Genomic DNA, 15,802 nt, shown 5'->3' on the forward strand with positions numbered 1-15,802 from the left:
GGGAGACATGAATATTTTGACGGGAAAATACAATAAGTGTTTATTTATTGTGATTAATGGTTATAGATATAATCCGTGTGCCTGTGACAGATTAAAAACGTATAACTACAGCTGAATGTTGGAAGCCATGCCTGGGCAGGAATGCCCCATTAGAATAAAACCAACCTACAGAAATCAATATTATTTCTAGTCACAATTCTGAAAAATCACTGGAGACAAAAAATAATAAACCTAATCAGGTTTTAAGCTTTCATGCCCTAAATATATCTCGGAATAGTTATATATTCCACGAAAAAACAGGCACCTGCTTCCTTCTGGTCACAGCTAGACGTCTCACCCGAGAAAACTACATTTCCCACAATTCCCGTCATTGTCGCCACAGACTTATACACCTAATGCACAGAAAACCTTTAAAACAACACATTTTGTTTTTATATAATAAAAAACGTATTTTTATCAATTCAAAATGTCGGAGGTAAATAGAATCTGGAAAATGCGCTTGTAATACTTGTTTATAAGGTGAAAGGTGAAAGGTTGGCGGGAGTTTGAAACAGCTGGCCAGCGATAGACATTGATATACTGTTTCTGCTATAGTTATTGATCGTAACTAAAACTATGAAGAAATATGAACCCATATTGCAGCGATGCTTTATTTATTTGCTGCAAATTCTTAATTCTTATAATTGCTAGTACAATGGTGCTGTGTGCTGCACAAACTAAATCAATGTCACGATAACATCTTCCTGGATATACAAATGCAACATCTCATGGCTCCACTGAAAATCAAGCACGTTGTTTCATTCTCTTCTCAGGTATGTTAAGCGACTGGCTAAGTTATATCGTATTGAACCATTATTCTGAATGCTTAAAAAACGAAAAACTTTCATTTCAATGTTTGTTATGCTTAGTACATAACATAGGCATCGTAGTTAAATTACGATACCTGTATGCAAGTCTTTCTAATGTATAGTGCCTGGTCCTGGAGAGCCCCTATCCAGCAGGTTTTGGAGGTCACCCTTCTATCACCAATTTATAAACCAAAGTATTTAATTCGAAACAATGAAGCAGGTGGTAAATTAAGTCATTTAGAAACCATTAGGGATTTCAGAAGTCCCTTGGTTGACTTGCTTAATTGATGAATAACCCCCATGTGTTCCCAGTATTTGGAAATTGGTGATTTAAGGTGACCTATAAGATGAAGAAAATCGGGGCTCTCCAGGACCAGGGTTGGAGACCACTAGTATAACGCAGGGGGTTCCCGTTCCCAACCCCGGAGGAGCCCCTACCCTGCTGGCATTTGTTCCAGCCCAGCTCTCAATAACTTAATTGGTCCCTTCATTTAATTAATAATTGGCCTAAATGTGGTTAAATTGTGTAACTGATTGTGTAAGTAGGTTCCTCAATAAGATTTGTTCCTTATATAATTTTATACTTAAAGCCCTACTGTTCAAAATAATTAAAAGGAAATGAGTTAAATTAAGGGTCCAATTAAGTAATTAAGAGCTTTGTTGGAACAAAAAACAGCAAGGTAGGGGTCTTCCAGGAACAGGGTTGGGAACCCCTGGAATAGATACTATTAAATATTTACCAGTATTTATTTATTTATTTATTTATTTTTTTGAGTATCAAATTCTGGTGTTAATCTGTGCCCCTGTCTGGCCACTCAGGACCCGAAGAGCAGTGTGGAGAACCTGCTGTGCGGGGAGTCGGGCCGACCCTGGCTGTGCAGCCCTCAGGACCACAGTGGCGTGCTGGCGGTGGAGCTGCAGCTGGAGCGCGCTACTGCCATCGGATACATCGACATAGGTCAGCTGGATCCAGCAATGAAGGATTTGAGAACTGTTAACTTTGTATCTAAGGCCATCCCTGTCTTTACCAAATTTAAATTGTACACATACAATCAAATTTAATGTATTGCTCCTCTCTCCTCTGGTTCTTGGTCATTTGCTGGTGCTGGGGGACAGGTAACTGTGGCTCAGCATTGATCCAGGTGGATGTGGGGCGCTCCTCGTGGTGCCAGGACCAGCCCTACGTCACCCTACTTCCCACTGCAACCCTGATGAGCCCCACAGAGTCCCGACAGGGCAGCGGCCGCACAGGTGTTCGCATGTTCAAGCGAGGTGAGGGGGCGTGTGTTTGTCCTGATCCCTTTACATGTGAGCCAGATCATTATGTCGGATGTCACGAAACTAAACGATGTCTCAATTCAGTATTACACTGAGGAAGACTGCAGCTGAAATGCTTGCTGAAAAAAGAAGTGTTGCTCTGTAGGGTTTGAATGATGAGGGCTGGGGTTCACTTATTCACATCACAGCTGAGGACGGTGAATATATTATACATGACATCGTATCTCTCTTCTGTGGGCAGCTGATTTCCTCTCTCAGAGCGTGGATGAGCTCTGGGACCGGGTGCGTGTGACCTGCAGTCAGCCCTTCAACAAGCGCCTTCAGTTTGGCCTGTCATTTCTGCGCATACAGAGCCCAGATGAGAGCGAAGCTGTGGAGTCGCCTGACGTCACAGAGTGTCAGGTGTGAAACAGCTAACTAATCAATCCAAAGCCAGTTGTAACTTGCACAGACCAGAGATAGATTCGAAAGCAGACAGCCCCTTTGGCCTGCCGTCTCTGATATGCTGTGGTAAGCTAAAGCACTTAGGAGCTTCTTCCTCTCTGCCTTGGACCAGGAAAACCAGTTCATCTAAAAAATAAAATGTTGAGGGGGTATTCTATATCCTACTTTACAACATGTCAACATGTATCTAAGAGAAATCTCTAGCTTGTGAGTATGCAATTCTTCAAGCAAAATAAACCGATCTCTTAACCAGTTTTGTGTGGTTTTTGATTTTCTTTATTCTTAGATGTCTCCAGAGCAGCCCAATTCTAAAAACATCGGGTTGCAGGTGCGAGAATGGCTGTCCAGCCCAGCTGTGCAGAGGACAGTGTTTGTACAGAAAACAGGGTAGGATATATGGCATGTGAGGGCACAATCAAAATGTCACATACAAGATTTACCGCCTACCTCAAAATTCACTTTTGCTAGGTCCCTTTCCATTTCTGTTTTCCAATCGCATGTTTTCCACCTGAGCAATTCTTCCTTCTCTGTCCACAGAGCGAGTTCCCCAGGGGCTGCCGAGACGAGCCAGGGGGCTGGGGGGCGGCTGAGAGAGGAGGGGTGCCTCAGCAGGACAGCCCGGATGGTGCTCACTGCTGCACGGTCTCGCAGGCGCTCTCTTCCCCTGCCCCCTCCTGGCACGTCTGCCAGCAGCCTGGCACTCACAGGGCCCCAGCACCGCGAACAACACCGACAGGGAGGTCAGTGGAACACAGAATTCTCTAGACATTTTTTGTGGTAATACTTAGTCTAATTTCTCCATTTTATTGAACTCAAGGACTTTTTCCTAAAGGCCCATTGTGTAGATTAGTCATTTCTGTAAGCGTGATACCTACATAGCAAAAGTGAAATATTTTGCATTATTAAAAAGTCGCTTGTTTTAAAATCTAACAGGATTTCAAATGACACCAGTATAAAGTGTAATATTTCTGTTTTTAAGATGTCCTCTTTTTCAGATACTTCAGAGAATCTCAGTGTTGTCCCTCCTGCTGCATCTACAGAGAAACCAACACCGAGACGGAAGGGAAGGTAGCCTTCATTTCCAAAAATGAACACAAAAAAAGTCAATCAGTAGGAATATGTACATTTACTTTCAAAACGTGTTATCAGTGACTAACACTTGCTTTTCACAATTCTTGGAACAATTAAAATGTTATTAACCACTACCTGTACTTCCACCATTTAAATTAACTTTACAGAAAAACTACTACTTCAAAAAAGTATTTTCAGCTTTATGTGGAAAGTATTAAATAAATGATGAGGTCTTATGATACTCAAATGGTGAGTCTTTTGATTGTAATTTTTTAATGGAAACTGATGGTTCTAATGCTAAGTTTGCCATTAAGATAAGAAGCCACTTGTGTTTTTCTACAGACGCCCAGCCCAGTCTGTGGGTCCTGGTCTCTGTAAGAAGCTGAGACCTGCAGAACATGTGGAGTCTCCCCTAAATTCCACTATGAGGGACAGTCCTACTATCTCCCTGTCGGAGGACTGCGAGACGGGAGTCCCAGAAAGACGATGTCCCATCTGCGAGGGTGAGCACAGAGGCTCGAGGCCCAGTTTTGTTCCCTTAAAAACCCCAGACCAGCAATAACACCCCCCACCAACTGCTCATTTTTTAAATAAATTTGCATTGCAGCTGGTGGAAAATGTGCCCTTGTTACAGAGGCATGTGACATCTGGAATTGTGTGCCAAGAAATAGGTGCTCTGAAACCTGCAGGACAAGTACCTTGTAGTACCAGACCGACTGCACGTTGGGTCAGCTAAAACAGTCTCTTCCTGTTTCAAGATATCTGTCTGTTTAAGTAGTTTTATTTTACCCCTTTTCTTTGTCGACCCATGCAGAAACCTTTGCCCCGGACCTCCTGCCCATTCATGCCTCGTCCTGCCAGGATGAGGGGCAGCCTTTTCCCCTGGGTGTTGAGAGAAGCTTCACCCCACCCCCTAGTCCTGGCTTTCCTGCAGTTTCTGCCCTCATACCTGGTCAGGACATGGTTCCCTGTCCCCTGTGTGCCTTCAGATACCCCCGCTCTGAGATCCAGCAACACGCCAGCAGCTGTGGAGACCCAGGAGACAACAACTGGATCTGGGTGGACTGAAGCCACATTCCAGGGCAGCTGGATTTCGTTGTATCTGTTTGGAGGGGATGAATCCTCTGAACTCCTTAATGAAGCAAGCCTGAAAGCAGAAGCAGCATCCTTTGTCCTGCATTGAAATTCTAAGAAAGCCATGGAGCCACTTTGTGTACTCAAAACCCCAAACCCAATTTCTGCCATTTGAAATGTTTAAGGAAACCTTCAGTTACAGTTTTTTGGGGAATTATGAAAAACCAATAAGTCTTCCTTATTTAATTCTTGATTAATTTATAGTGCAATTAGGGATTTAAGACCAAAATTGTCTATCATGAAAACTGCTGAATAAGAATAGTGGGCTCTGCTGCCGTGATTATAGACTATAGAGTGGGACACAGAGGATCAGTCGGTGTGTTGCTTTCTGTCTGATTTGCACTGTTACAGGAATGGTCAATTTTCCCTTTTCCTTCTTTATTTTTGTCTGCAATTAAGCAAGTCCTTGTTGCTCATAACCAGGTATAGAGAGTCTGTTTTAGGAGGCAATTTCTGTGCATTCCTGGCCTGGACTTGAATTTAAATTAAATTGTACATGCATTAAAATATATTGACAAAAGCATTTCCTCTTGCTATTCCTCTGAAGCGATTGTTAGGATTTTTACAAAATCAATTGATTGCATAACATGTTTTTAATTATAGTCATTTTTAATTATAGTTTTGTGACACTATCTTTTCTTAGCCTTGTTAATCACAGCTTTATACATGACGCATTACATTTGTGCTTTGACATGAACAATAATTGATACAGATTGAAGGAAGTGAAAGTGAAGTGAAATCAGGTATGTGTTCTGTAAGTGGAAGACAAACAAGAAATGAATCTCAAAGGAACATGGGAGCTAAAAAAAAGAAACATAACCCTTGCGGTGTCAACCAAAAATAATTAAAATAAATAATTAAAACAAATGTGCAGGGCAGAAATGTACAGTAAAAAAACAGATCCCTTAATTGCACTAACGAACTCTGTTGTGAAATGAGTATCTTACTTAGCCTGTCCCTGCAGGAAGGTTCCTGGCATATTGGTTTTGCTTGACTAGTCATTTAATTCTCAGGAGAAATACCCGAGTAGGGAGTTCTGTACCGAGAGTGCAACAAATCAGTCAGGAGGTAACACGTTCATCAAGACAGTAGTTGGGATCTGATTCTTTGTTCTTTTTACCCATACACTTTCGGGTCTCGCCTCTGGTTTTCAGAGGCCGCAACTGAGGATATAACCTAGTAGAGTCCAGAAGGTCCAGGATGAATTTCTGAAAAGACCACTTTTCCAGTTAGCAAAAGTCTGCTATATCCATCAATCTTCTATGCCTCTGCTGTGTGAGTAATAAGCATGGAACACCTTACGGTAAGGAAGAAGTCTTGAAAATAAAAGTTTCAGTTTAATAATATTTTTTAAGAATTATTTATATTTATATTTATACATGTTTCAGCCATTCTGTGATCAGAGCTTTGACATAGTCAGAACTTCACTGGCTTATTTGTGCATGTAGTCTAAACTAAGAATAAAGAATCATCAAGATCTGCAACTATTATTTTTATGAATATTAAAAGTAATATTTATTTAGCAATGCTGTGTTTCTGCCAATTTCAAATGAAATCTTCCTGGATTTCCTTTAGACAAGTATCAAGTATCTTTCATGTCAATGTTTTTCTAGACAACGGATATCGCATTTAGATATGCAAAGACAAAATATTTAGAAGTGCAATACATAAGAGTATTCAGTCATACTTGAATAGGAAGTATTTTTCAGTTTTTCAGTTAATGTGAAATGCGTTTGTGAGGAGATGAAAAGCAGGTTGCAAATTTCTTAAAAAATTTAATGCTTAGTGATGTAAAAAGTTTTTTTCACACCAGTACCACATGCATGGAACTTACCAGCTTGCTAAATGTATACCTTTGTATCCAAATAAATAAACAACCTGACAAATTTCTAAAGTGTAACTAAAATGTGACAGAATGCCAATAAGTGTACAGGAAGGTTAAGCACTTTTTTCTAGATTGTAAAATGAGGAGTTTATTTTATTTATGTATTTATTGTAATATACAAATGTAATTGTAACATACTTGCACTCAATTCCGTTATTGATATTGATATTGATAAGTTGTAGAAAGTGACTTCTAACGTCACATTAAACTGTAAATGCGGTACAAATGAGTAATTTGCCAATTGTGGGTAACACTGAAGTTTTGATTTGGTTTATGTCTAAATGTATTTTAACTGTCCTGTTTATTTTTTCCCCCCATCTTTAATAAACAAAACAAATAAACAAACCAATTGTCTTCAGCCCGAGCAATGGCGGGAGATTGTAAACAAGAAGTTGCGCTTCCCCCCGGAGCTCATCACTGCAATCCATGAGGGCAACTCCACGCAGGTCATGGGGCTCCTGAAATCCGGTGATGGCATCCTTCGGCAGCTGGACGACTCCGAGGACCGGCTGTGGAGAGAGTCTCTCAACCTGGCCATCCGCCTGGGCAACGAGGACACCATGATCACCCTGCTGCAGTGTGTCAAGTTTGACTTCCGGCAGATCCACGAGGCCCTGCTAGTGGCGGTGGACACCAACCAGCCTCATGTGGTCAAGCGTCTCCTGGACCGGCTGGACCAGGAGAAAGGGGTGGGCAACAACAAAGTGGATGTGCGCTCCTTCTCGCTGGCCATCTTCGACCACTCCATCGACGACTCCCAGTTCGCCCCTGGCGTGACCCCGCTCACCTTGGCCTGCCAGAAGGACCTCTACGAGATTGTGAACATGCTGACCAAGAAGGGCCACGTCATCCCCCTGCCCCACAAGATCTCCTGCATCTGCCTGGAGTGCCGCAACAGCCGCCAGTACGACCTGCTCAAGTTCTCTCTCTCCCGCATCAACACCTACCGGGGCATCGCCAGCCGCGCCTACCTCTCCGTCACCACCGAGGACGCCATGCTCAGCGCCTTCCGCCTCAGCCGCGAGCTCCGCCGGCTCGCCAAGAAGGAGCCTGAGTTCAAGGTCAGAGTGGGACTGAGTGTGAGTGTGTCTACACCGATCAACCATAACATTATGACCACTGACAGGTGAAGTGAATAACACTGATAATCTCGTTATCATGGCACCTGTCAGTGGGTGGGATATATTAGACAGCAAGTGAACATTTTGTCCTCAAAGTTCATGTGTTAGAAGCAGGAAAAATGGGCAAGCAGATCTGAGCGACTTTGACAAGGGCCAAATTGTGATGGCTAGACGACTGGGTCAGAGCATCTACAAAACTGCAGCTCTTGTGGGGTGTTCCCGGTCTGCAGTGGTCAGTACCTGTCAAAAGTGGTCCAAGGAAGGAAAAGTGGTGAACCGGCGACAGGGTCATGGGCGTCCAAGGCTCATTGATGCACGTGGGGAGCGAAGGCTGGCCTGTGTGGTCCGATCCAACAGACGAGCTACTGTAGCTCAAATTGCTGAAAAAGTTAATGCTGGTTCTGATAGAAAGGTGTCAGAACACACAGTGCATCGCAGTTTGTTGCGTATGGGTCTGCGTAGCCGCAGACCAGTCAGGATGCCCATGCTGACCCCTGTCCACTGCCGAAAGCACCTACAATGGGCAAGTGAGCATCAGAATTGGACCTCGGAGCAATGGAAGAAGGTGGCCTGATCTGATGAATCACGAGTTCAAGGTGTTGACTTGGCCTCCAAATTCCCCAGATCTCAATCCAATCGAGCATCTGTGGTATGTGCTGGACAAACAAGTCCGATCCATGGAGGACCCACCTCGCAACTTACAGGACTTAAAGGATCTGCTGCTAACGTCTTGGTGCCAGATACCACAGCACACCTTCAGAGGTCTAGTGGAGTCCATGCCTCGACGGGTCAGGTTTTGGCGGCAAAAGGGGGACCTACACAATATTAGGCAGTTGGTCATAATGTTATGGCTGATTGGTGTATAGTCAGTAACATTTTGAATGTGCTAGATATTGGTATTGAATACCAGCTCCTCTCTGCTTCTTACCTCTAATAGTTTGATATTGATACAGTCCAAGAGTAATATAAATATGCATTGGGCTAGAGTATTGGCACAACAGAAGAAATCCATGCAGTCCTCCTGTATTCCCTTGTTTCTTGATGGTGTTGGAAGTCCATATTGACAGATTGCTCAGACTGCAAGCTATAAAGCCTCTTCTCTACTGCTTGTACAAGGCAGTCTTACTATGATGTCCATAATTTTACTGAATAATGATTGTGTCGCCCAAATGGAAAACATAATGAATGACCTCTTAAAGTTGACAAAACAGTGACCTTAAGTAGTCTAGATAGGCCTAAGATTTGGCCAATGTCTGAAGGCAGCAATAATGCCGGTGTGATTGAACCTGGGTTGGACACCACTGCTGTGACGGGTCCCAGGTACATCTTCACTCAGTGTGTCGGTCTGTGGGTGGGTGTCTCCTGCAGCCCCAGTACCTAGCCCTGAAGGAGCTCTGCCAGGAGTTTGCGGTGGAGCTGTTGGGAATGTGCCGCAACCAGAGTGAGGTCACCACTGTCCTCAACAACTGCGGCGATGACAGCGAGGACGAGCTGGACGAGCAGACCTTCGAAGCGGGCATCCCCAACCTGGCCCGCCTACGGCTGGCAGTCAACTACAACCAGAAACAGGTGAGGGGACCCCAGAGCTCTCAGAGATGTGACACTGTATCCGCAGAAACACATAGGGCTTCCAACGCCAGATGTATGGGTCCTACAAAGTGTGGGCTCCTAATGAAATGATAATACTGAGGCAGAGAGGTACACAATATGTATCATATTACTGTTCACATGGCTGTCTGTGGAGTTACTCGAAATGAGGGAAGAAGTTTGCAATACACATTACCTGGTGTTGGCTTATATAATAGGCCCAGCTTGGTAAATCTGGCCTAACTGCTAAGCCATGAGTCATGTTTGTTTTTCGTAACTCCAATTCACCTGGCTAGTCAATGTGACCCAGCTGCTCTAACCATGCTTCTCTGTTCTCCCTGTCCGCCAGTTTGTGGCCCACCCCATCTGCCAACAGGTGCTCTCCTCCATCTGGTGTGGCAGCCTCTCGGGATGGAAGGGCAGCAGGACCACCTGGAAACTCTTGGTCTCCCTTGGAATCTTCCTCACCATGCCTTTACTCTGCTTGGTTTATTATATCGCACCCAAGTCCAAGGTAAGAAGTGTAGCGTTGGGCTATAGAGGCTAGTCTGGATTAAAGATCAAGAGCAGTTTTAGTCGCCAACTTAGATGTGTTTCTTGTCCCTCAAAAGATGGACCACTTGACATTCTGTTGTCACTGTCCAGACTTGGCTATATACAGTGAGGTCCATAAATATTTGGACTGTGACACAACTGTCATCATTTTGGCTCTGTACGCCACCACAATGGATTTGAAAGGAAATAATGAAGAAGTGGTTTAAGTGTAGACTCATCTATAAATTGAGAGTAGTTACATCCAAATTGGGTGAACAGTGTAGGAATTACACCCATGTTTATATGTGGTCCCCCCAATTTTAGGGGCTCAAAAGTATTTGGACAAACTAACATAATCATTTCTAAATAACATATACATTTCTGTGGTCTTCCAGGCCTTTTGGTGTTCCTGAGCTCACCAGTGCGTTCTGTCTTTTTAAGAATGTACCAAATAGTTGATTTGGCCACACCTAATGTTTTTGCTATCTCTCCGATTGGTTTGTTTTGATTTCAAGGCAAAACACCCCAAGAACAAGCAGGAACTAAAGACAGCTGCAGTGCAGGCCTGGCAGAGCATCACCAGGGAAGAAACCCAGCATCTGGTGATGACTATGGGTTCCAGATTTCAGGCAGTCATTGACTGCAAAGGATTTGCCACCAAGTATTGAAACTCTCAATTTAATTCATGATTATCTTAGTTTGTCCAATTACTTTTGAGCCCCTAAAATTGGAATGACCTCATATAAACATGGGTGTAATTCCTACATTGTTCACCCAATTTGGATGTAACTACTCTCAATTTATAGATGAGTCTACACTTAAACCACTTCTTCATTTTTTCCTTTCAAATCCATTGTGGTAGCGTACAGAGACAAAATGACAGTTGTCACTGTCCAAATTTCTATGGACCTAATTGTATGTTAACTCACATCAAGACACTTTAGATTCCAGGCTGGTTCAGTCCAGCGTCTGTGCTCTCCCTGCAGATCGGGCAAATTCTGAAAATACCTGTCATCAAGTTCCTACTCCACTCCGCTACCTACCTGTGGTTCCTCATCACCCTGCTGGCCGAGTCTATCATCATGCAGACGTACCGGGAGGAGTTTGCCTCACGCAACCCGGACATTCTGCTCATGTCCATCCACATGGTGTGGGTGGTGGGTAGGTTTGATGCCTCTTCCCTTGTGATTGACTGCATTTGGGATTCAGACCTTAAACTGTTAATTTGATTAATCAAGTAAAGCATCTTACCTGCCGATTCCATTGGGAAGCCTCTCTTTGATTTATTTTAAATTATTATTGTTAATACAGTGCAGATAGATAGAGAGATTGCCTGTTTCTTTTGCAATGTCAGGAGCTCAGGGTCATGTGAAAGAGCAATTGGGTCACACTTTGGCTATTGAATATAAGTTATAGCCAAGAGCGGTCTTTAAAAGGTTTGCAGCCATTTGTTTCTGAGCATGTCGAGTTTCTGGTGGCTCCTTAGGTTTCTTTTGGTACGAGTGTAAGGAGGTATGGATTGAAGGGCTGCGCAGTTACCTGCTGGACTGGTGGAACTTCCTGGACATGGTGATCCTGAGCATGTACCTGGCCTCCTTCACACTGCGAGTGGTGGTGGCTCTCAAGGGCTACTTCTTCTGCTTGGATCCCAACACTGTGATGGAGTGCGACTATTTCACTAAGACTGGTAAGAGAACTGGCTAAGTGATATTCAATGGAGTGGATAAAAAAAGTACTTTAATATTTCTTGTATCAGGGTTTGTTGTATTAGGTTTATTTGAGATAAGTCCACTTATTCCACCTCGCTTCGCTAACAACAATAATAATTCCTGTACTTATGAAAACATGTTATGGATAACAGTGGCAATATTATGCGTAGAGCGTAATAGTTAAAGCACAGAGTCCTGTCATCAGGTCTTGTGACTGCACCTTGGTGATTTCCTGTCCTTGTAGTCCGTGAGGATTGGCGGCAGGAAGACCCGCAGCTCATCTCCGAGGTGCTTTTTGCCGTGACCAGCATGCTCAGCTTCACGCGGTTGGCCTACATCCTGCCTGCCCACGAGTCCCTGGGGACCCTGCAGATCTCCATTGGGAAGATGATTGATGACATGATGCGGTGAGACATTTGCTGCTCCGTTGGTTAAGAAAGTAGTGGATTTCTTAGCTTTCTGGGACATCTGGAAGACTCTTATTAGATCTTCTGGTTGGTGTTAACAAGCCAGCATTCTACACGCAATGCTTTCAAACCTTCACCAAGGTATTCCAAATAGCCAAATAAATAAATAAATCAGGATGCCACATATTGTGTCATTTCCTGTACAGTGAAATGCCTAGGCAAGAGACATGGTTGAGCAGACCCACCTACCATCATGGAAAGTGTGAATGTAGGATAGGTATAGAGCAGTTGCCAGCTACATTCCCGAGATGTATTTTATGTAGTATTTCATACGCATTTCATCATCTGTGAAAAAATAGACTTCTCCCTTTGGGGGCATATTTTGATAGGACTGGTCACAATTACCTTGTGCTGTTTTGCTGGAACCTGTCTCCTTCCCTGCAGGTTTATGTTCATCCTGATGATCATTGGGACAGCCTTCCTCTGTGGAATCAACAATGTCTATGTGCCCTACGTCATCTCCCCACAGCTTGGACAGTATAGTGAATCTTGATGCTCTCTCCTTTGTTTTGTAAAATGTTGTGGCATGTGATTTGACTTCCCCTCTTGGCTCAATCTGTGTGTAAACCTCAGTTGGTAAAGTAAGCAAAAACACCCCGTTTGGAGCCATATTTTATCGATCCAGTTAGAGTGGGATACAGTTTCCCGGAGCCAAACACTGTCCTTGCACAGAAAAGAGCAACATGTCTTTTAAGCTCCTGTGTCAATGCTCCCCTCCCCAGGTTCAACGAGACCTTCCGCTTCCTCTTCTGGACCATGTTTGGTGTGGCCAACCAGGACTATGTGGACATGCCCGATTTTGTAGTTGCAGAGTTTGTTGGCAGGATTCTCTACGGCATCTTCACTCTGGTGATTGTCATCGTTCTGCTCAACATGCTCATTGCCATGATCACCAACTCCTTCCAGAAAATTGAGGTCAGATCAAAGGGGGGGACCATGATGTTTAACAAAGTCTGGGACTCAGTTGACATCTGTAGCATTTTCTTATGTGTCACAATATGCAATTTACCTTATTTTACAAGAGTTCTTGCTTGCCACTTGGTGGCCTCTGGGAGTCACACAAACCGCATGCTCACTAATGCAGGCATTCTTCCGCTGAAAATGGTGGCATTTCCATGACAAGATGAGGAACGAATAGTCTGCTCAGTGCAATCTGTAAATGTGCATCACCACTGGGGTGCGGATATTTTTTGTGCACTGCCCTTACTATTATTGAGCCCTTACTGCCCATAGCTGTTTATTTATTTGGCTGATGCCTTTATCCAGGGCAACTCGAAACCCCTTCACCTAATGTAAAGCGAGATGCAAATCCCTCCCCAGTCTGAATGTCTCTCCATGGTTTGGTCCTGACAGGATGATGCAGATGTGGAGTGGAAGTTTGCTCGCTCCAAGCTCTATCTCAGCTACTTCAGGGAAGGCCTCACTATGCCAGTTCCTTTCAACATCATCCCTTCACCCAAGGCATTGTTCTACCTGTTGAGGTCAGGTACCCAAGTTTAGTTTAGTTTAGTCTACCAGAGATCCATGCAGGAATATCAATTCAAGTGTAGGGTACAGGCAGCCAATCAGGAGGCAGATGACCCTTCTACCCAGTTGGTAAAAATCATGCTTCTAGAGCATGGGCCCATCATGACTAACTGGAAAATGAAAAATCGTATTTATCAACACTAAGTGTGACGAGTTTGACCAAAATCCAGTCTCAGGGTTTGTTATACATGTGTTGCTTGGGGGAGAGTTGGGAAAGCATGGTCACCATAAGAACATCTTACAAATTGCAGCGAATGGTACATTGTTCCAGGTTAGATGTTTTTTGCTATTGGTTGGTCTCCTTTATACCCCGGTGCTAGGAGATCTGACCTGATCACTTCACAACAAACACTTATCTGCTGCCAATCTTGCTCAAATGACACTCACTGCAGATGATGGCTGCATACAGATTATATTGTTAATGTGCAGGGATTTAAAAGCAGAGTGAACAATTGGAAATTATGGATAACAGGCCTAATATGTACAGAAGGTTATTCTGCGACGTGCCCAAATATGACTTGATGTGTGCTGCTTTGCTTTTCTACAGGGGCATCTTCCGAAAGATCTGTTGCTGTTGCACATTTAACAAACAACCAGACTACCCTCCAATCTCCTCCATTGTGAGTAATACTAAAAATCCTGTGATACATAATAACTCACAAACGTCAAAACAAAGGTCAGAGTATAAAATGTGATATTTTTGTCTTTCAATCTGAACAGTTTCTGTCTTGCCCACTGAACAATTCAAGACATCAGAAAATCCAAATGGTCCAAAAAAAAACCAACAAAAAAACAGATCTGTGGTCTCCCCATTTGCACAGTCCCTGGAATGTATTGTTATTTGTCCACTCAATCACAAGTTCTGTTTTTTTGAAGCCTGGATTGAAACAACCACTTTATTCATTCTTGACTGCAGTCTATCAACACGGCCTTTCAATTGTACTGAAACAAGCCAAATCAACTGATTTCACCACCGCGAAGGGAAAGAATGACTTTTGTACCTGTGTTTCACATCCTCCCCCTCTCCCCCAGTCTAACGGAAACCTGCATGACAGCGGCGGCCCAGGGCAGGAGCGGGTGTCCTATCGGTTGCAGGTCATCAAGGCACTGGTGCAGCGCTACATCGAGGCGGCGAGGCGGGAGTTTGAGGAGGCCAAGCGGAAAGGTAAGAGGTGACGCTCGTTTCACTCACAGGCAGTGGTGATGGGCGAGAACAAGGTGCTTATTCTAAATCTTGTCTCTAAATCCACCTCCACAACCAAAACACAGAAATATACAGTCATATTTTCCCACAACATGAGAAATCTTGAGTGTATTCAATTTTTTTTGTGCATGTCAGATGTGGGCAATCGGATCACAGAGTTGAACAAAGTGGTAGGACGACTCCATGCTGAGCTGAAGCAGATCAGCCACAATCTGGCCCGTGGTGATGGCAGCTCATCCGTGGACACAGAGGGCAACAGCATCCTGGGAAGATACATCTTGGGAGCCAAGAATAACTTCAGGGATTTTGACAGGGGAGGCATAGGGAAGAACCACGCACACCCGGTCACTGTGCACTACAACACAGAGACGGGTGCAGGGGAGAAGGAGAAGGAGGGCGAGGGGGGGAAGGAAGAGAGTGAGGTGGAGAAGCATGAGGGAAAGGAGGAGGAGGATTTGTCAGAAAGGAGCAAACACACGGCCTCCGACTCTATACAGAGTAAAATATCCGAAGACACCGGCTTTGGCTCCCAGTCAGGAGAAGAGTGAAACTTAGAATAAAATATAAACCAAGCCTGCCATGTCAAGTCAATTGTATACATGAGTTGTACGTATCTCAGATTGCTCTGTATGCACAAGACAAGCTTACTGAAGGTATCTTATGCAGATGGGTGCTCTGCTCTTCTAGTTCTACGCTGCCTGATGCAACCTGTTTATCATAGAATCCTTTTTTTTCCCACAGCTGGGATTTTTTTCCCCTCTATTAAACAACTTCAGTCTCGAAGGAATGACTCTCTTGGTTTATTGTACGACCGTCATGATTACAGGAAACAGCATCCACCCGTCAGAGTTTCTGAGTTTCAGGGCGTTGCTAAGAAACAACAGCATGTCTGTGTGGGCGCTGAAAGATGTGGGCACAATACTAAGATGTAGACCAGGGGTCCCCATCTCCAGTTCTCCAGGGCAAATAGAGTATTTTGATATGTGTTACAGC

General features: G+C 43.9%; 1 protein-coding gene across 1 annotated transcript; it reads left to right on the plus strand.

Moving 5' to 3' along the window:
• Positions 1-13: 13 nt before the first annotated feature.
• Positions 14-15,597, plus strand: LOC136747144 (short transient receptor potential channel 2). Its single transcript, XM_066700097.1, has 21 exons — positions 14-812; positions 1,668-1,806; positions 1,965-2,120; positions 2,368-2,528; positions 2,857-2,957; positions 3,108-3,310; positions 3,566-3,638; positions 3,984-4,144; positions 4,456-4,706; positions 6,996-7,721; positions 9,150-9,350; positions 9,718-9,882; positions 10,889-11,063; positions 11,389-11,589; positions 11,856-12,018; positions 12,463-12,555; positions 12,801-12,993; positions 13,432-13,559; positions 14,153-14,225; positions 14,638-14,770; positions 14,945-15,597. The coding sequence occupies exons 1-21, from the start codon at positions 756-758 to the stop codon at positions 15,355-15,357; spliced, it is 3,966 nt and encodes a 1,321-aa protein (XP_066556194.1). The 5' UTR covers positions 14-755; the 3' UTR covers positions 15,358-15,597.
• The last annotated feature ends 205 nt before the right edge of the window (positions 15,598-15,802 follow it).

The sequence above is a fragment of the Amia ocellicauda genome, chromosome 3, assembly GCF_036373705.1.
Source record: "Amia ocellicauda isolate fAmiCal2 chromosome 3, fAmiCal2.hap1, whole genome shotgun sequence".
NCBI lineage: Eukaryota > Metazoa > Chordata > Actinopteri > Amiiformes > Amiidae > Amia > Amia ocellicauda.

Excerpts from the sequence above, each read along its gene's own strand:
- LOC136747144 (XM_066700097.1), top strand. The coding sequence starts at position 756 with ATGCAACATCTCATGGCTCCACTGAAAATCAAGCACGTTGTTTCATTC. Across the intron at positions 1,807-1,964 it reads CATCGGATACATCGACATAG|GTAACTGTGGCTCAGCATTG; the intron begins GTCAGCTGGATC and ends GCTGGGGGACAG. Across the intron at positions 11,064-11,388 it reads CCACATGGTGTGGGTGGTGG|GTTTCTTTTGGTACGAGTGT; the intron begins GTAGGTTTGATG and ends GTGGCTCCTTAG.